Source organism: Ctenocephalides felis, unplaced genomic scaffold (genome assembly GCF_003426905.1).
Source record: "Ctenocephalides felis isolate EL2017-DRISC unplaced genomic scaffold, ASM342690v1 CF-g0.4_SCAFFOLD_01170, whole genome shotgun sequence".
NCBI lineage: Eukaryota > Metazoa > Arthropoda > Insecta > Siphonaptera > Pulicidae > Ctenocephalides > Ctenocephalides felis.
The window spans coordinates 31,922,173-31,943,646 of NW_020537324.1; the positions used below are offsets into that span (position 1 = coordinate 31,922,173).

Here is a 21,474-nt window from a genome sequence, read left to right on the forward strand (position 1 = left end):
TTCGAACATTTCGTTACGGTACGGGAAGTTCCAGCAATTTGCTTTAAGGCACGATGCCACCCACCCCACTAGTTACTTATCATTCTGGAAGCATTTGAGGCTTTGGGAGTATTAAGGGCCGCCCTAATATATATACATATGAAGTTTCTTTATCCAAAATTTTTAATTTTTAATTAATTGTAATCAAAAAAACGTTTCAGAAAACCAAGAATACGGACCTACTCTAAATATAATTTATTCTACTAAAATTTTGATATGATTATATTAATATTTAAAAAGCCGAGTTATATCCGAATCGGCATGTGTTTTTTTCTGCGAGCGTCGCGCGTGTCCATATTTCGTACGCAAACTATGTCGCGCCAAGCAGTCTGTGCGGTCCGGTGGTCTCCTGATCGGCGATCGGCTGTTCAGCATCGGTTAACTTTCACATCTCACGCAATTGCGTAGGGCCTAAACTCTCCGATTTGTATCGGTGCCCGACATATCGATGACGTTCAATTAGTGTATTAAACGATCTTAGAGAGATTTCGTGTTGACACTGACATATATATTAAAACTACTATACTACGATATCATGTGATCTCTAATATGCTTCAATAGACAAAGACTATCTATTGCTCAAACAAACAACATGTATTGATAAGTTTGATCTTAAATTTGTATTTTAATTAATCTTGTAGGTGACACATAGAAATTTTTATTTGACCGTGTTAATCAATTTAATCGGTTTTGCTGAACCTGGAGACAACAACTTAAGGAGGCTAAAGAAAAAAAATGACTATAGATTTATCTTAACAGATTAGCAATTGCAACACTAGTCAGTGTTACGAATTACAAGAAAACACCTGTAAATCACTCAATTTTGAAATTATTTACATATTTTTATACATGAGATCACGTATGCATTTTATAATTATAGCTCATAAAACTGTTTATTTGCTATAAACAGATTGCTGTTTTTGAATTAATAAATTGTAAAAGCACGTGTGATTGTTCTTCAATTCTCTTTTACTAATACAATGATCCTCTTTATTCGATACTATTTTAGTTATATAATTTAATGAAGAATTTGTTTTGTGATTCAAAGTTATTTAAATTATAACTCTCGATTTGAATTTAATAAAAATTTATTTACTTATTATTAGAAGCTTTTTAAAATATTAAATAAAATATGAAATAAAATATTTTAGAACGTAAGCACTATGCAAAGATTATTGGAATCGACAAATTTCCTAAAAACAAGCCGTGATAAAGTATGAATCTAGCATGAACTTTGAATTCAACTTAAATCAAATTTGAATTTCAATGTCCAACACATAAAACACAAATAACTATATTTTTTATTTTTGTTTATGAACAACAATCAGAATAGTTCGATTATACTTCGCATTTTTAAAAGGAAAGCCAAAGGCCAAAGGCATATCTATATTTGATGTTTTATTAGTTTTTCTCTAATACTGATGATATAATTTAACTAATTGCCGTTAAGAATAATTTTCTCTTAAAAATATATTTTTCACCAAAATGGATATATTTAGATTTACTATGGATAGTAAAAGTCAACAAGTTAAATTGATCATGGTAAAGGATTACTTAAGTTTCATTGAATTGTTGCTTATATTAAATAAATTGAAATTGAAATTTCATAAAATATGCTTAACCGAAAATAATACGTTTAGAACATAATTATCAATATTCAATGTTAGCAGTCAGAATAAGTAAATAGTTCAAATTTTGACACGTGCACTTCAATGATGAATATAATTTTCTATTTTGTATTACAAATTTTAATGTTTAATTTTAACATTTTCCTATGATTATACGCATACCAGATATTTTATCGAATTTAAACAATTTCAAGCTCGTTTAGTATCTAGTTTTATAATAAAAACTTGTATATAGTATATATGTTAGTATATAGTAAATAAAAGTATATATTAATATTTATAACTTATTTAGTAAATAAAAGTATAAATTATCAAAATATAGATAAATAGATTATGTCATGGCAAAAAGTAGCATCGAAGTTAGGAAATTGACCAAACTGTATGCTTTTCAAACTAGATATGATCTTTATTTCTTAGGGTAATTTATAATATACTTTTAACATAAATCACAAAACTTTAGATTTCTTTAATAAAATCCTTTAAATCGGTACGTTAGTCCCTATATTCTCAATACCATGCGGCATGCCTAATAATTTTGTTCTATGATTTGTTAACATTTTAATCTGATTATTAAATGGAAGAATAAAGTATCTAGTATCTCTATTAGAGTATTATCTGTTTAACAAGTTCAAATATCTTAAATAAAAAATATGAAATAATTTCATTATAAATTTTATATCAAAAATTAAAAAAAAATCAAAAATAAATCATTTATATCAGATTTAGTATAAAATAATATTTGAATGAACAAGTACTTATTCCATCGAAATGATTTAAATAAATTTTCTTCGAATTGTCGAATTGACTATTAAATATAAAAAAATGCACGTGCACGTGCCTTGGATTCTAATACAATGTTTTGTATTGACACAATTTTTGTCAGTAATGAAGAATGTGATTGTTACTTTTCACTAGAAGTTAAATATACAATTTTATTACGTCGCTGGGCCCTCATTTGCATATGCTCTGATAATATAATTAAGAACTGTCAAAAACGGAGCGCTAAAACAACGAACGGTCGCTCATTTCTCGATAAAACATTGATAAGTCGTTAAATTATAATATAAATTATAACCCGAGGTTAAAGGCGGTCCAACCAAACCGATTCTAATATGTACCGGAAACCTGCGGCTGCATTCGGAAATGTTTGCTCGATTTTGAATTATATATTAATCAATTCAAAACGATCTAATTTAATTATTTCATTAGTGAGAGGTCTTATGTTGAATACCGACATTTCTTCTATAAAGATAACGTTTATTGTGTAATTAAAATTGATTATGATACCATGTACTAATCCGGGTTGCAAGTGAATGAATTAATAAGTTTGAAATGATCAAAAAGTGAAAGAAGCTTTTCTTGAATCAATTCAGTTCTACTGGGGAGTACTTGGCTTAGTGGCAGAGTTACGAGTTCAAACCTATGTTGCATGCAACCTTATACCAAGCAATAGTGATATCTATTTACACTTAATCAAATATACATTTCCAAGTAAAAAAAGCCCTTATGCCCTATAAGTGATAGGATCCAATACCCACATCGGGCAATAGTAATATAGATTTGACAGCAATAGTAATATAGATTTTTTTAATAGTAATTAAAACTTAAAAGCTGTTGTGCTGATTTGGCTTAATACTACGTTGGTTTAAACGCTGGAAACCCAAACTTATTACTATGAGATAGATTTTATTATTACAATTTCTCTAATAGGGCTAATATTTATTGATAGAGCAACGCCGGCTGGGGACTATTTTTACTTGAAAACATTTTGCTATCTCTATTTCTAAGTGAAAACTGATGTCACTACTGGTTAACATTAGGCTCCTCGAAGCGGCATCGAACCCGCAACCTCTGATTTAGAAATTATAGATCTAACTATAGTGTCAAATAAAATAGCCCTTTCCTGTCAATGCGTTAGTATAATTATAATAATTAATTATTAATTATATCATCAGTACTAAAACAAAAAATAACTAGTGGTGCATTGAATCGTACTTAATTGCAAGAACTTTCCGTATTGTGATAAAATATTCGAGAAATATTAAATGGTTTCAAATAGATTATTTTAAATATTGTAACTTGCATCATTCGTCTCTTCAGAAGCAAAATATTTTTTGAATCATTCTAATCGGATGCTTCGTTCTCTCAAAAACTGCCACTTATTGCTCTTTTAGCTCCTTATCTCAGAAACGTGTGGACCTGTCTTTGCCAAAAACTAATCACCACGTCTTCTCATCATTACTAATTAGATGTTTTATGATTCATAAAATTCGGATGCTCTGTTCTCTCTAAAACGTAATTTCTATTTTCTGCACTCTTTGCTTCATATCTTCGGAACGGTTGAACCGACTTTGCCAAAAGCTCTCTTTATCAATAGTAAGCAAATGCTTTTTGAATATTTCAAATCGGTTGATCCTTGTTCTCAAACAGACGAAAATGGACAAAAAAATTGTATTCAAACAAACGCACTCACACACGCTCATCTATTTTTATCTAAAGTACGCCAAAATATTTAGACCTATCAACCTCTCGAAATGTCTTAAACGTAAAGATATGCAGAAATTTTTATTTTCGATTTTTTGACAATCAGAATAACTTAGCCTACGGGTAAAAATACATCTAACAGAGAAAAAGGCACTTCTTGAAAGTTACATAGTGAAGAAGTATCGTCATAACAAATTACAAAAGTTCTGATTGAAGTTCCAAAATAAGATTGAATTATAAAAGTATTCTGTAAGGTTCTCGTGACTTTTCAAGTAAACCCTTGCTCTTGCAATTGGAGGTTCTAGTTTCTATTCCCGCCTCGGACAGCATTATATCAAAATATATTGATATCTGTTCTTACTTGAAAATATAAATCAGAAAAAAATAGATTTCAACTGCAAATGGCCTTTCGGTACATTAATGCATACATATGTATATCAGATTAATATTAGGAAAAATCTAATAATAATTTGATCAGAAAAGGAATGGATCCACTGGGTTACCTTCTAATAACATTAGGTTAAATAATTACATTACAACTGTTCATGAACAAATTGTTCTGATTGCTGTTCAAAAATCATAATACAAAATAAACGTGTTTCCGTTATTTTATACTTATTTCTAAGTAATTTATATTATATCGTATCAAATATCAGTAAAAATATCTAATTTGACAATTATTAAAATGGTTGAAGAAAGCTCATTTAAGCAGGCGACAAGTAAAATATACAACAAATATTTGTTGACAATTCCGATTTTAAAAAGAAGAAATGATTATATTTACAATGGAAACACGTACAATTTCTAATAATAAGGTAGTTTAGTTCAATGCACGTTGTAAGTAAAAGCTGTTTTCGTGGACACCGTATGAATACGCAATATAAAATGCACTATGAAAATTGGTCAGAGACTTTGTTCCGCATTAGGATATGGCATTGTTTAACTTGGTGTCAAAGAAAGTTTATTATTGTTATTTTCTTTATTACATTAAACTTAACTTTCAACTACGTGCACTTTCACCTGACTAACTTTTATGCCTAAAAGGCGATAAAAAGAACTTCAAACTTTTTGATTAGACAATTTCCTTATATGCTTTGAGGTTTACTGAAGATTTGTATGATTTGGATTCATATTTTAAACATGTAACAGTTTCATTAATATATTGAGAGTTAACATCAGTTAATATTAAGTTATATATTTCATCATTATTCTGAAAAAATTTCATGGTTTGATCTGAATATTTCCTGCATCAAGTGAATAAGTAAGTATAAAGAAAGCATCAAGAAAATTTGTATACATTTTTATGAATTCAACACATTGACTGCAAACCTTGTGTTGCTTATACTGCTTCCTGTACCAATCTTTTTTATTCGAGTAATATAAATTAAAACAATTTTTGGACCCGTTTGCTAGAAATAAAAAGAAGTATCTAAAATACTTGCAATACAAAATTTCAGTTTGAATATTTTATTTAATAATACTCTTCAAAATGCAAGGAAAGCGAATGTACATTTTGCATTCGGTTCCTGGCTATTCACAACGGTCTCACGCGACATATGCGTGCGTGAGTGTATATGTGTTAATGAGTTTTATAAGAATATAACTCCATAAAGGCCATACATAAATTTGAAAAAATCACAAAAAAGCAAGAAGATTTCAATTGGTAAAAATCATAATTTTATCTAAAAGGTACACGCACATACCAATTGGTATGTATATCCAATGTTTTGTTAAATATATAAATAAGAAACAATGATATTATTAACTAAATTTATAAGCATATTAGGCACAAAATTACGCAAAATAAATTTTTAGATAGAAACAACTTAGTAACGCCAGAAATGTGCTTATCAATTAATATCAAAAATTAAACCTTTCCACTCGGATGCCGTCGCTCCGGCGACAAATTACGTATTAATTCTGCAATTTGCGAGTGAAATGGGTTAAAAATCAGAAACAAAATCTACGCATTAAAATTGAACAATAAAGTGTTCAGTAAAGTTAGGTATTGAAAATTATCTAGACAGAATGAACTTCGTATAGATAGACTAGTAATACTATCATTGAATTTATGAATGAATTTAATTCAATGAATATAATCAATTTATGAATCATATCCTATTACCAAGGAAATTTTCTGCAATATAACTTTCTGCAATATAATAAGCTTACACAAACACAGTTGCTATATTCCTGTTTTCAAAACTACTCTCGTTGAAAGAGAGAAATTTGTTATTACATTCATAGTAACGGCATAAAAAAACTTGTTTAGATGATGCTCCATCAACTCATTAATTATTTCATGAGACATTTTTATGATAAAATTGTTGAATAGCTCTTTGAAAGAGTATAAATAAGTTTCCTATTTTGATATGCGCACTAATAGATTACTGTGATTCCACTAGAGACTATAATAGTCGTTTCAAAATTTTCAATACTGATTTTGAAGGCGTTGGTTTTATAGGAGTACCATGAAAATTTTCCATCAGACTATATTTATTTATCTTTACTTATTGTTAGCATAATGAACTATCACAGACTCAATATTATGAAGTCGTTAAATAAGAGTCGAACCTGAATTCACACCGTTGTTAATCAAACAACTGATGTTTAAACAAATTGGTATCAGCTCAGATAGAAATCTTAGGACAGTTGAACATTTCATTAACATTTACTCATTATCACAATATTTACAGTTATACAAAGAATTACTTATATAGGGCACAAATGTATGCTCATTATGTCTCATTTTCAGAAATGCAATATTTGGAGATGTCAATGTAGGCCAACATTGATTTTATGTAATTAGTGCATGATATTAAATCGGAGCGTACCATTAATAAGGACTAGAAAATATATTGATTATTGCATGTAGAAAGTAGCTCGATCACTAAATAAAAGTGATATTAATTTGAAGAAGAAATATGAGAATGAATAGTAGTAGTCATAATTATTTGTAACAACAATGGCTACCAATTTCGCATCTAATTTAAATTTATCAGACTAACTATTTCTATTTACTCCTTTCTCTTTTTTATTATTTTTATATATTTATAAACAAACTTTATTATTTTTATATGGAGTGTTTGATTTCCAATTTCTACTCTACAAGTATAATACCTTCAATCCTCAATGATTTACTAAATTTATGCATGATATGTTTTATAGGAACAGTCACGTAATTCGTGTTTTATTGTAACATTTTTTGCGACGGATTTTCCGTTATACCACACCGTATTTGTTGTATTTAAATAATTGAACTCTAAACGCTCAATAAGAAAAGACTACAGTGTATTTCGCAAGACCTAAATTAAATTCGACATTCGACATTCTAGATTTATACTTAATAACGTCTCTTCAAATATTACTATTTCTGCAGTTGTTTTTTATACAGTCACAGTTTATAATTTTATCAAATTAGCGTAAAGATGTTTTTTTTTATTTTGCTTCATAGATATCGAAATAAATCGTCTTTTATCCTAAATCAGTGGAATATTAATTTGGTAGAACAATAACTCATTAAGACAAACTCATAAAACTTACACCACAATTAACAACCTAAAATTCTAAATTAATTTAGAATTTTAAGTTGTTAATTGGCTTTCAAGTTCTAATAAGTATGAATTCATACTTATTAATGAAGAGAGTGAAAATATTGGATAGTAGGAAAAAATGTTTGATTTTTTTGGAAATATTTCTATTACTATTTCTATATGTAGTGATTTTATCAAGGTGGTACTTTGGACAAGATTTTGAAAAAACACACCGATCCTACTCGTTGCGATTGTTTCTAATATAAATACCTGATCCCATAAATACGTTTAATATGCAAGATTATTCAATTAAAAGCTCCATTTGATCTAATAACAATTTGAATTAGTGTAATTCTCATTTTTGTTAGGTTGCGTTAGAGTTAGTTAATTTTTAATAGAGAAAGTTAATCTTAATTTTTGAGAAATTTCGATTATATATTTAAAATTAATGATCAAACGTATAAAAGTATTGGATTTATTATTATATAATAAAATTAAAATTTACTTGACAATTTTAAAATACTAATCCACAAATCGTTTAAAAATTTTGAATAATTTGATTAGATTTAATAAAAACTAATGGTGCATGGAATCGTGTCTATTTTATGAACGATATTTTTTTAATCATTTAAATCGGCAGCTTCGTTCTCTCAAAAACTTTTTGCCCAGTATCTTCTAAACAGCAAGCACTGTCTTTGCCAAAAACTAAACAGCAAGTTTTTTCCGTTAATAGGAATCGAATGTTGTTTTTGAATTGCATCCGCACTTACATACATACATACAACATACACATATGCCTAAATGTTCAGAAACCTTTGAAACGTTAAGATATATAACAATTTCGATTTTGTCCGATTATTATAACTTACTCTATAGCCTACAGCAAGTTAACAAAAGATGTTAACTATTTTGAATTTCATGTAAAATTCGAAGTGTTTTTAGTTGAATTAATTAATATTGAGTAATAAATCGAATTATTGATAACATTTAAAACAGATTTTTAACAGAGAGAAATAAGATTTTAAATTCTAAACATGGGATTTTAGAATTTAAATTTTAACAAATTAAATAAGATTTCTAAAAATAATAAAACAGTTCAATTATGTTAAGGGGCACAACTAGTGTGAAATTTTCAAAAAATCGAATTTTCAATTTTTCCATATTTCGATAGGTTATACATTTAAAAATAAATACCAATATTTTAAATCGATATCTTAAGTAGTTTTTGAGTCACAGCCATTTAAAGAGTATATAATAGTATATAGTATAACGATCATTTTATATTTAAACGCGTTTTTCTCGAAACAGTATTTTCTGAATTTGCTGCAGCGATTACCCAAAAACAAATGATCTGATCACTATCATTTTTTTTTACATGTTCTATATATAGTTCTCCGTAAAATGAACTAACGATTCTTTGATCGGATCAAAAATTGAATTGTGGCAGTCCAAAAACGACCAAAATTTTGGGTGAAATTCGACTTTTTTTTTAAACGCCATTTTGTCAATTTTTGATTTTTTTTATCGTAGGTCATTTTACAGACAATATTATCTAGTTTAATGAGATTTTTTTTTTAATTTCATCCACGTAGAAGGCCGGAATCACCGCAGCAGTGAAGGGCCTTTTTTTTGCGCCGTTGGAGATCGATGATAACTTAAAAAATATTTAATTTTTTTCTTCAAAAATTTTACTATGTATTCTTAAACATCTGTAAATATATTCTTAAAATTTTGAAATGATTGATAAAGTATTTTTTTTAATATAAATTCCCAAAAATCACCTTTTTTTAGACGGTTACATTAGTTGTGCCCCTTAATAATGTCGCTCTATATAATTCGAATTTGAAGTAGCAGTAGCTAGGTAGTAATAAACACGGTTTTTCTCGTCGGTTTTCAATAATATTTGATCAACTTTAATAAATTATTTATCTATAACAGTTACTATCAACTTAGGATGTCTCACTGTCCGATAAAAACGTAATGTAATAGAAACGATCGTTAACACTTGGAAAACAATGGCTAATTCACCTGACACACATCCGATGAACCTTTCGGTAATGATACGTTCAAAAGCGATCGTGTAATTGTTGTGAGTAAAGATTGGAATCAAACAGGTTATGTTTTTACACGAGCAAGCGAAAGTAACGTAATATCGCGAACCTCGTAACGTACATTAGCAATATCAATAGCATCTGAACCAACACCGAATATACGGTACTTATAGTCATTGGCAGTATAACATCATTTAACTAACTAGTGGTGAGTGGCATCGTGCTAATAGCAAATTGCTGGAACTTCCGGTACAAAAAATTAAAGTATTTAAAAGAGATTCAATTTTTTTTTTAACTTTTGAAAAATTAGATTTTTGAGAATTTTGAAATTTTTGAAAAAAAATTGATTTTTGAAAAAAAAGATTTTTTTCTTTGAAATACTTTGGAAATTTTGAACTTTTCAAAGCAAACGCGCTACTTTAGCTGCGTAGAGACGAAATATCTAAACGGAAGCGCCGCATCGAAGTCTAACGAATTAACAATTTTACGGAACCCTTAGAAATGTAAACAAAATTTATACCTATTATTAAAGTCTCTAAAAATCTGATAATTTTATGTGGATAGGTCTAATGATTATTTCTGACCTCCAAATGATTTTTTTTTTACTTTTTTTACTCGATCTCCGATATGGCTAGAACTGCCTCCCCAAACCTTTAACAAGTTCTTTATTTTGTTAATACAAATATTTTTTTTTTAAATTATTGAAATCGGACGCACCGTTCTCTCAAAAACCGAATTACCATTTTTGGCACTTTTTGCACCGTATCATCAAAACGGCTGGGCCTGCATGTCCAAAAGCTATTTAGCAAGTCTCCTTGTCAATAGGAATAAAATGTTTTTTTTTTTAATTAGTCAAATCGGTTGAACCGTGTTCTTGAAATCGTCGACGAAAATTGGAATCGGAATATACACATACACAATATATGATATGATAACGACATATAAAAATTTCATTTTCGATTTTTTACGATTACTATAACTTACCCTACTTACATAAGAAGTTAAAAGAAAGAGATTATTATTTAGAAAGTGTTAGGTTAATTCCATAAATGTTTATTGGGCCCGAAGGTAGGGTAGGGCGAAGCGCAAAGGTCCGATATGACTTTAGGTAATAATACTGTCAAAACCTAAACTGAATGAATTGCATGATAACCCATAACATGTATGAAACTAACAATCGAACTATGTTCAGTGAAATTTCCAGTTACTTCCCAATTGCAAAATATGTTTCTTTGCTATTTTTGTCATCTGCCCCTTTTTGCCTCATGGGCATGGTAAGAATGGACATCCAGGAGGCAACAGGACCAACGTCTTTTTTTAATTTTGAAGGGATTTTACAAAATAATAGCTCTTATTCTCAATCAACTATCCTTTAATGTTCCAAGGCTATCTTCGCGTTCACAATTATTTTTCAATTATCCTACCCCTGAATCTAATTCTCTCTTAAATTCGCCAATATTACTAATGTCCTCTAACTTTAACTTAATTAATAATGAAATAGACATTCACAACACTTCACCTAGTCAAATAATCTCCATCTGCACAAGTTAATCTTTTTATTTTCTTTCAAATATCTCATTATTTTCTGTTTATAAATATTATTGTTACATTCTGCATTATATGAAATTTTATCTTAGCATTTTATGTTACTAACTATATATTATAATTTTGTATATATTTTAATTGTTATTCATTATGTCAAATAATTGTATTTTTGAGTCCTCTTGGAGAAATCTGTGGGCTATATATTTAAATAAATAAATAAATAAATAAATAGCTACATTATTAAACAATGTGAAAGACAAATTTTATGTGAATTTTTTACAAAGATATTATTGTACATAACCTTGATCTTGTATTTGTCAGAAATATTTATTAGCAGAGTTAACAGAATCAACACAAGAACTATTAATGGTATTTATTTTTGTAATATTGCATTTTTAGCTGAATTTACATTTATATTTACTATTTTGGATAGTTTACACCTTCAGGATTCAGTTGGTCCTTTTTACCCCACCCAAATGAAGCTATTTTAGAGCTTTGTTGAATCTAACCTAAAATTGAGAACATGTCTTGTACAACAATGAAATAACGTATATTTAAAAATTATATCGAGGTCTCGTAAACTAAATAACCGTGCTCACAACCAAAATACTTAACGACACAAAATACGTTTGTTATAGATTTTCAAACATGGCTGTTTATCTCCTAAAAGCGACGCTGCTTGATTTAAGACGATGACTGGTTAGACAACTCTTTCCCTCTACTTTCGATTATTGTTGTTAAAAAAAATTTGGTTTTACTAGATTTTGAAATATTGGAGGAATTATATACAAACAAAATAGTAAACAAGGCTAAAGCGGTAGATATGAGTGACAAGAATTATATAGAGCAGAGCGGGGCTTGAAGGTCCGCGGGTAAAAAAGTCCATCAATAACACAAACTAGTAAAGTATAGGGCAAAAGATGTGCTACTAGTGGTAGCATTTATTTCTTCATTCATCTATTCATCTACCATTTAATTCTTTGTTAGCCTTTTTGTTTTTGAACACGGATGTTTAGTTGATTTGATAACTGAATATAATTTCAACCTAATAACTAAACAGCATAAACCTCTTTTAAATTGAAAATAAAATGATGGCTCTCCCTTTTTACCCCGCCTATGGAGTAAAAAGAGTCCTTTGAAATTTGTATGAAATATAGCTAAAAACACATATTACAATTATTAATGAGCTGGGAATTTTATAGAATATGGTTGGAATGTCGTTTGTTTTGTTTCGATTAGTTAGTTCGGTTTTCACAGTATTAATGCAACAAGTCAACTTCGGCCCTTGTGCCCCGTCCTTCCCTATATATAACAATTCAATTTATATCCAGAAATTATAAACACAAACACATCAATTATCCAATATAAACAAATTTATGTTAAATAAATTTCGCTTTTGATCGTTATTATTAAAAATTTCTTTTTCAACTATGAATGGCAAAACATGCTGTATCATGATTAAATTAAATTGTGCATGAAAATCTATTCAATAAGATGGTTCACTTAAAGTACAAGATTAGATATATGTACATTTATTTCTCTAGCGGAAAATTATTAATCAAAAATATTCCACAAAATTGAATTAACGATAAGATAATATTCGAAAGGTAGAAGCTATCACTTACAAAATTGCAAAACATAGTAGGTACATTTACATATACTACTTACATGAATATTTTTGATAGTAATTGACGTATAATTATATGCTTTTATATATGGATAATAACATAGATCAATCAACTTTAACATTTTCCAATTTCTATGATACATTCGTAAGATGCCTGAAGCAATTTTGGAAACGCAATTTGATAGTTATGTTTAGTATATTTCATTATTAATTAAAAATTTTTGTTTTATCTACTATCATAGTTAACAATCTAATTCGATTGACAAAACAGTTTCGATTTTATTTTCGTAAAAGTAAGGGTGCATTCGACTTGGACGCTTACGCGCTGTGAGCGCTCACGCTTATAAGCACGAATTTTTAGCGTTCGACTTGGCCGATAAGCGCTCAGAATCGATAACTAAATTCCGTTCGTTTTGGATACTGTGAGCGTCAATAAGCATCAAAATGGCGGCAACTGGCGGTAACGGTAATTGTGTAAATTTTATTACTTTCTGGATCATTCAGCGGGATTATAAAGAATTTAACAATTAATAAATAAATGAAATTTCGTTTGCTTATGCTTAATTCATATTAACATTAAAATTAAAATTTAAAATTATTTAAAATTAATTAATATTAATATTAATATTAAAAAATAATTGTGTTATACAACTTGGCATTTTTGCGGGATTATAAAAAATTTAACAATTAATGAATAAATGAAATTTGGTTAGCTTATGCTTAATTAATAGTAATATTAAATTTAAAATTATTTAAAATTAATTGAATTTAAAATTAATTAATTTAATAATATTAATACTAAAAATAAATGTGATATACAACTTGGCATTTTTGCGGGATTATATAGAATTTAACAATTAATAAATAAATGAAATTTGGTCAGCTTATGCTTAATTAATAGTAATATTAAAATTGAAATTTAAAATTATTTAAAATTAATTAATATCAATATTAATATTAAAAAATAATTGTGATTTACAGCTTGCCATTTTTGCGGAATTATAAAGAATTTGACAATTAATAAACAAATGAAATGACAGATAGTAAAAACAACTGACGCTCACGCTCACGCTGCCCTACCTCTGTGGCGTGAGCGTATGTGAGCGCAAAATTTGTGCTACGAGCATCCTACGATGGTGCTACGAGCGTACTTATGTGAAACTCACAGCGCCAAGTCGAACGATGAAAGCGCGCTCACGGCGCGCTCACAGCGCGTAAGCGTCCAAGTCGAATGCACCCTAAGTAACTGAATAAAAGTATTTTGAGTATGAATAATTTTGTAAAGATAAATTAAATAATGGTTTATTTAATTTAATCGGGCTTTTAAAAACATTTCTACAAATTTCTTCAATTTGCTATCAAGAATACAAAGGATATAGCGTTTTTCGCAAATTTTATACAGTATATATATTTTGGTTCGTTAAATATAAATTACACAAATCCATAAAAAAAGTTGTCTGTGTTGGGCGTGCGGCATATGTTTTCGAATGTAGTTTTTAACGCTGAACACAAATATAATGTCGAAATTGGAGGACAAATCGCCAAATTATTTAAAAAAATATAAAAAAGCAAAATCTCTCATCTAGTAATTTTTCTGCATAACCAAAATCTTATAATTGCTGTCGTTTCCTGGCCCTTAAATAATTGTTGAGTATTCACTTTAATGTTTTTTTGTAGAATACAACTGTAATTTGCAAACATATTTTCAATTATTTAATTGCAGACGTATTTGCAGATTATCCAGGAAAAATGGGAAGCTAAGATGTTCGCAAATTACTCAATAGTCAATTAAGGCTAGGAAACGACAGAAATTATAAGATTTTAATCATCATACAAAACAATTACTAGAGCGGAAATTTTGTCGTTTTTTAAATGTTTTTTATTTAATTTTTGACTTTACCCTCAATTGATTGCGTTTGACTTTACCCTCAATTGATGCGTTTTTAGCTATAAAATCTATATTGGAAAATATATGTTGCAAACCAATACTTAATAAAATCTATGAATGTTCAATCCATAATAAATTTAGTTTCATTAGATGAGTAAAGTAATTGCTTTGGTTACATTTTCCAATCCCTATTAAAATTTGTTGTAATTTCTTCAGCAAAACGAAGCAATAATTGTTAGAAATTTTATTTATATCCATTTGATTTTAATGGTTGCCATAAATCAAACATTGACAATAAAATATGATCCATTACTAAATATACAAAAAACGATAATAATATTTTAAATCATGAGCTCTTTCTAAAATTTATGTTGTCTATTTTCAGAAGATGTATCAGCTAAAGTGGGCCATCGTGTTGATAGCCGCCGTGGACTTGACATATTGCACGAATACAAATGACAATGAGAATGGTAATAGCATCAACTTTTATCTATTGATGTCAAATTATCTGACACTTATGTATCATGTATCAAATTACTACTTTAAATGTTTATTTATCGAAAAACTAAATTTTTCAATTTGACAACATTTTTTATAAACAAAGAGAAGAAAAGAAAGACAAATATATAGCGATTAAACTTCTAGCAAATCTGAATTTGAATTTGATAGGAAAATTCGTAATATGAGGATTGGATTAAGGAGCGAAATTTTCTTAATTTTATACACGAATTTCGAACAGCCAAATCTCAAGATCTTTCGATCATAATTTGATTATTTCGGTACAAATCATATTTAAGTGATTTTGTAAACTGGTTCGTAAAAGGCCTAATCAATTTGGTTAAAATTAGGTGACAAAAGAATGAAGATATTTTCAATTTCTCAAAGTAATATAAAAGCTAATTGTAAGTTATTCTATTGGTGATATCTGTTTCTGCATTCTATATTTTAAGTGCAATTCGAACTATGGTAATATTTAATAGAACTTCCCGTACCAAAAACTAAAGTTTTTAAAGTCTTTAAAAAATTTTTCAAAACTGAAAAAAATAGATTTATGAGAAATTTGATATCTTAGAAAAAAAAATGACTTTTTTGAAAAATTTGTTTTTTTTTTTTGAAAATTGAGTTTTTTCTTAAAGCAATCGCGCTGGATACCTGTTTTAGAGTCGAAATATCAAAACGCGTAAGCGCCGCATCGTAGAGTCTAATGTGTAAACATTAGTACGGAACCCATGAAAATGTACACATAATTTGTACTTATTATTATAATCTCTATAAAGTATTTGATAATATGATGTGCATATGATCATTAGCAATATCAAAAGCATCCGAATCATTTTTGACCGCCAAATAGCATTTTTTGTTACTTTTTTATTGATCTCCGATTCGGGAGATCTTCCCAAAAAAATCAGTACTTAATTTTGTTAATACAAATAAAATGTTTTATTTTGAATCATTTAGATCGGACGCTCCGTTCTCTCAAATACTTAATTAAATACAAAATGGCTAGACCTGCCTTTGCGAGAAACTAATCAGCGCGTCTCCTTTTCTGAATTATCCAAATCGGTTGATCCATGCTGCCGAAATCGTCAACGATTTGTATCCGAACACACACACATATACATCCAATTTTTCTAAGGTATGCTAAATGGTTCAGAAACCTTTGAAACGTAAAGATATGCAAAAATTATCATTTTCGATTGTTTTGCAATTACTATAACATACCCTGGAAAGTTAATAATTCCAAGAGTTATTAACCTTGTCTGGACCGGTTTAAAAAATTTGGCGTTGATTAGTTTTGCACAATGATAGCGTTGATTAGATTTTGGTAAAGATAGGCTGGTCCGATGTTGAAAAAAAATTTGGACAACTTTGATGTATTTTTTATGACAGAGATTATAGTCATATTAATCATACTAAAATTTTACGTCCCTACTCTAAGAGGTTTAGTTTTGAAATATGGCTGTTTCGTTAAGTCGATTATCTTACTCAAAAATATATCCCATATTTGCTGAATCCAAAACATTTTAAAACTCGAACCCCTTTTATATTCCCCATACTTTAGTATAGTTTGTTATTTTTCAACTTGATGAGGTATGAAATATAATATAATTTTTTCATCAAGTAACTTTTCGTACAATATGATCAAAAAATTAGATAAGAATTATATCAATTCATTGAATATAAAAATATTTGAAATAATACAACAACACACAATGTAAAAACTTATTAAAAAAAAGATCTTAAATCCAGACGATGCAAAGCGAGGTAGTATAACTTTATATAAATATATAGCTTTTGTAAAAAAAAAATAATGAAAAACTATAATTTCACTCACCTTTAGCAGAACCACGTCAAAACCGAGTATTATTCTCCCCCCGGATGGAATTCGCGCATTGGCGTCCGATTGGCAGGGGCGATCCTTTACAAAATGACCCCACCTTCGACTATGTTCCTCCGGTATTAGAGCGTGTTCGGTATTGGGCTTCGAGTGACGAACGAAACGAGCCTAAATCTCATCTACCAGAAGAGGATCAAAGCCAAAAATACCACTTTCCACACCAGGAATTAAGAAGCACTTATCTCGAAGAAGATGACCCGAGCAATCGAGACGATGATGTACTGGAGAGTAGGGCAACAGTCATTAGACGAAAAGATACAATCAATTCTGGTCCAGGATTTATGAGGTTTGTGGACGCACCTCGATTCAGGCCCAGGCCAATGCATAAACGACCTATGCCGGCAACTATTTTGATGCCGCCTCCTGCAATAAAAAAACAGGTAAACATTATTCATCTATCATAATTAATAAAGTTATTCAAACAGTTAATTATTACAATTAAGATTTTTTATTTAAAAGTTAAATACAAAAAGCATTTTTACTAACAAAAACTATTCTCAAAAAGAAAATATAGGTCATATTATTATAAACCACATTTCATAGAAGGGCAAAAATTAATCAAAAGTGAACAAAAAATAAAGCATTTATTGAAAGCATGTTCTGTGAAATCTTTTTCATGCATTGAAGTACTTTGTATTGAGAAGAGGAAATAGTCATTAAAGTCCTTACTTCATGATAAAAAATTAGATAAGAATTAGATTAATTCATGTTTAAAATAGGTGTTGCCATATTAATTAATTATTCAAACAAATAAGTGGTGAATTATTAATTTGAAATTACATATATTTTTCGGACGTATTTTCGTTTTATTATATTGACCATGAAGGTGACAACCTTCATGGCATTGAGATTTTACACGGGATGGTTGCTACCCCTGGTAGAGGGGGTAGCAGAGAGTTTGATAGGAGTAATTCAATTTTAAAAGTAAAGTCAGCGCAACAACATGAGAGTTTTAATAAATTTCATAACTACGTAACGCACATACATACATACTTACGATATTTGCAATTCGTGATCGATTCGATCGATATATTCTTTGATTTTTGATATATTATTAAATCAACGACTTATTAATTAGATCATAATGCCAATGGAGTGAAATATGGTCAGTAAATAGTTGAGCAATATTGCAAACGCAATACATTATGCATTGATGAAAACGCTTTAATTCTTAAAAGTTTATCAATAACCTACAACAAGCTCTTTTTGATATAATACGAACTTTATATAATTTATTAGATATTAAAACTGCAATTGAGCAATTTAGTCGTTCGAAAATAGAAATACAAAGCTTCAAGCAACAATAAATAGCAAAGATTCATACAATAAAATACTTATTACCAATTCCTAGATGTATTCCCAATTGGCATCTTTATAATGATCTTTGATTAATGCTATCAGAAATGAGGTAAGAGAGTTGTTAGTTTAGTAATTTAACACAAAAAAATGAAAACAATCCTAATGATCTATTACAAGTTCTCGATTTAGTAAAAATCCTATTATCATCCTTTTTTGTACTATCATCATACTGTAAAGAACAGCATCATTCGACGTAGTTCTTAACTTAATTTTTTGTACTTTATGAATGATTTGAAATTCATTTAATATTTTATGTAGGCAGACCAAGCAAAAGATTTGTAGGGCTTACATTGTATTTCTGCAATTCGACATTTTTCATGGATCAAGAAAAGTGGGAGGTCGTAAATTTCAAAAAACTGACTATTCGACTTCGGGTTATTTCTATGTACTTATTATCAAGTATGAATAATTTTGCATGTTAATAGGTATTTTAAATACAATAACACAAATTTCCGCAATCGCTAATGTCGTTAATCAGAAACTCAAATTATCTAGATGACGTTACCCAATCAAACATTTAATTTTTAAGTGAAAGTGCTTTTTCACTGTTCAAAGCCCCTATAAGCTAATGTTCGTTGAATGCAGGTCAATATTATTTGAATCGCATACGCCGTTGTTCTTGCAAATTAGAAATGCTGGTACGCTATCAATAATCGTGTTGGTTATGACATATATTGAAAAAATAATCAATCTTCGAAAAGCCGAGTTTTATTACACAGGAAACAGGTACGATTTGCATAATTTTATGCGAAAGGAGAAAGTGTTATTAGATTTACGCGCGCTTCACGTGCACATATTCCTATACATATGCATATATATATACATATATATATATATATATAATATATATATATATATATATATAATAATATTTATCTAGTATGTTAAGCCCATCCGCCGGCATATGAATCATACAAATAGAATACTTTGAAAAGAAACTTTAGGCTATGATCTATGATCGCACAACTTTATAATTAACAACGGTTTAGTTCATTAATCAAAACAATATATTTTTCGCTAGACTTGCGTTTCAAAACACATGAAGAAATATAATGTATTGTTTTGTTTTATTTACGCCAAACGAGTCCGAATTGAAGGTTAATGCTTCTTCCAATTAGGTAAATTCGTTAGAAACTGATAATGGCTAAAAGTAATTTCATTACCTTCTCGAGTAATTATAGTTTAGTTCCACGTGAAATATGTGACCTTATCAGAGCCTATACAATAAACGATCTTTACTCTTTTCATATGAAAATCTTCCATTCTATAGCATTCAACCATTAAGGCAGTTTATTCAATCTCCACAGTTGCAACTTCGATTTTGGCTTACAATCGAGCTACTGTTCTAATTCGAAATATCTTTGGTGATATGATGGAAAACATACATAGCTATATTATGTCCAACTAGAAAATAAAAAATCATTTTCTTAGGAGGATATTCTGGCCTAAAATTTAAGAAACAAAATCGATTTTATCGTCTGATTGAATACGATACCAAAAATTTCTCAACTTATACTAAACAAATTTACTTGTAATTTTACATAGTCTTTTTATTACAGACTTCCCTTCGGTATGAACTAAGATTATCCTCAAATTCCGTTTTTAACTACTTTAATAAAATCAAATCAAAAACAAATTTGTAAAATAGAAATATTTTATTCACGCAGTCGCCATTCTATGAAAATAGGAAGTAATTTTTGGAATTTGTCAGTAGTTCATACGATTGTGATATTCTTGATATAATGTATGTATATATAATAATAATGAATGGTGTTCCGCCCGATGACATGTCCATGGTGTGAGAGCCACCACAAATAAATGATTCCTTATCATTCGTTGTCTATTATTCTCATTACTAATATTTTCCCTCCGCTGTGCCTTTTTTTCATATATTTTCCTTTCCGAACTTGTACTTCCATGCTTTTTGATCCTGCGCTTCAGCTTTCAGTTCTCCGTATTTTCTCTTCTCGCGCAAGTCGTCAATCCTTTGCATTCTTCTTCTTCCCCTTCCTTTCAGTCCTTCTATTTTGTCATCGACGACGTCGTGCAGGAGGCACTCTCTTTGCAGGAGGGGACCAATCCAGTTTTTTTTTCTTTATATATTCATATTTATTTCTTCAGATTATTTGAATTCATGAGTATGGTCAGCCAATTTTTTGAGACACCCCTTTATCGCCTTCCAGAATTAAAACTTTATGATTATTTTTTTGGTCTCATATCATTAATTAATAACTTGTAAAAAACTATAGCTATAGAAACAGTGTTTCTGTAATTCAGGCCTTTAAGTTAGAATACCCTATTAATAAAAATGTTATATTATGAATTTCATTTGAATTTACAAATAATTATATTTCAGTTTTCAACAGTTTTCATTTATGTATACGAACAAATTCAATATCAAATGGGTTTTTTTATTTACTGAGAATAATAATCTCAAAAATTACGAAAACATTCTAGAATTCTAGTATAATAAAACACGGTAAAATTAATATATTATTCAGTAGACGTAATGTATTATTATGATTACATAGCCGCACGCTTACCCATTACCCTGGAGTGTAAATTATTATAGATCTATAAAAGCAGCATCACTTAATAGTTTTATAATCAAAACAGTGAAAAGTCAAAATGTTCTCATATTTCTAGTTTTGGTACTACTTAAATGTATTGGCTAAATTTGTCCCGGTCATGTGCACCCGGCCTAATGCCGAAGATGCTTTCGTCGCCTGTGCATTGGTGGTAATGAGACGCGTGTGACATAGTTCGCGTTTTAACGAAATGCGCACTATGAGAATTGAATACTAAACTTTTGAATTTTGCAGGTTTCGAAACCAGCTCAGGCGAACGCTCTTTGGGTTGATGATCCGAGCATTTGGCTCAGTCCGCCGCCCGTTGGAGGCACGACCGTTGCTTTTACCAAAA

At 29.1% G+C, this 21,474-nt stretch overlaps 2 protein-coding genes across 2 annotated transcripts in view; one reads left to right on the forward strand and one right to left on the reverse strand.

Moving 5' to 3' along the window:
• The window catches only part of LOC113367087 (multidrug resistance-associated protein 7), a gene marked incomplete in the record, with an annotated part of 83,173 nt that extends 65,943 nt beyond the window's left edge, over nucleotides 1-17,230 (reverse strand). Inside the window, 1 exon segment of the mRNA XM_026608715.1 lies at nucleotides 17,131-17,230.
• Nucleotides 17,175-21,474, forward strand: part of LOC113367089 — an 8,689-nt gene continuing 4,389 nt past the window's right edge. Inside the window, exons 1-2 of the mRNA XM_026608718.1 lie at nucleotides 17,175-17,573; nucleotides 21,375-21,458. Coding sequence (XP_026464503.1) covers nucleotides 17,175-17,573; nucleotides 21,375-21,458 — 483 coding nt within the window. The remainder of the gene's footprint in view (nucleotides 17,574-21,374; nucleotides 21,459-21,474) is intronic.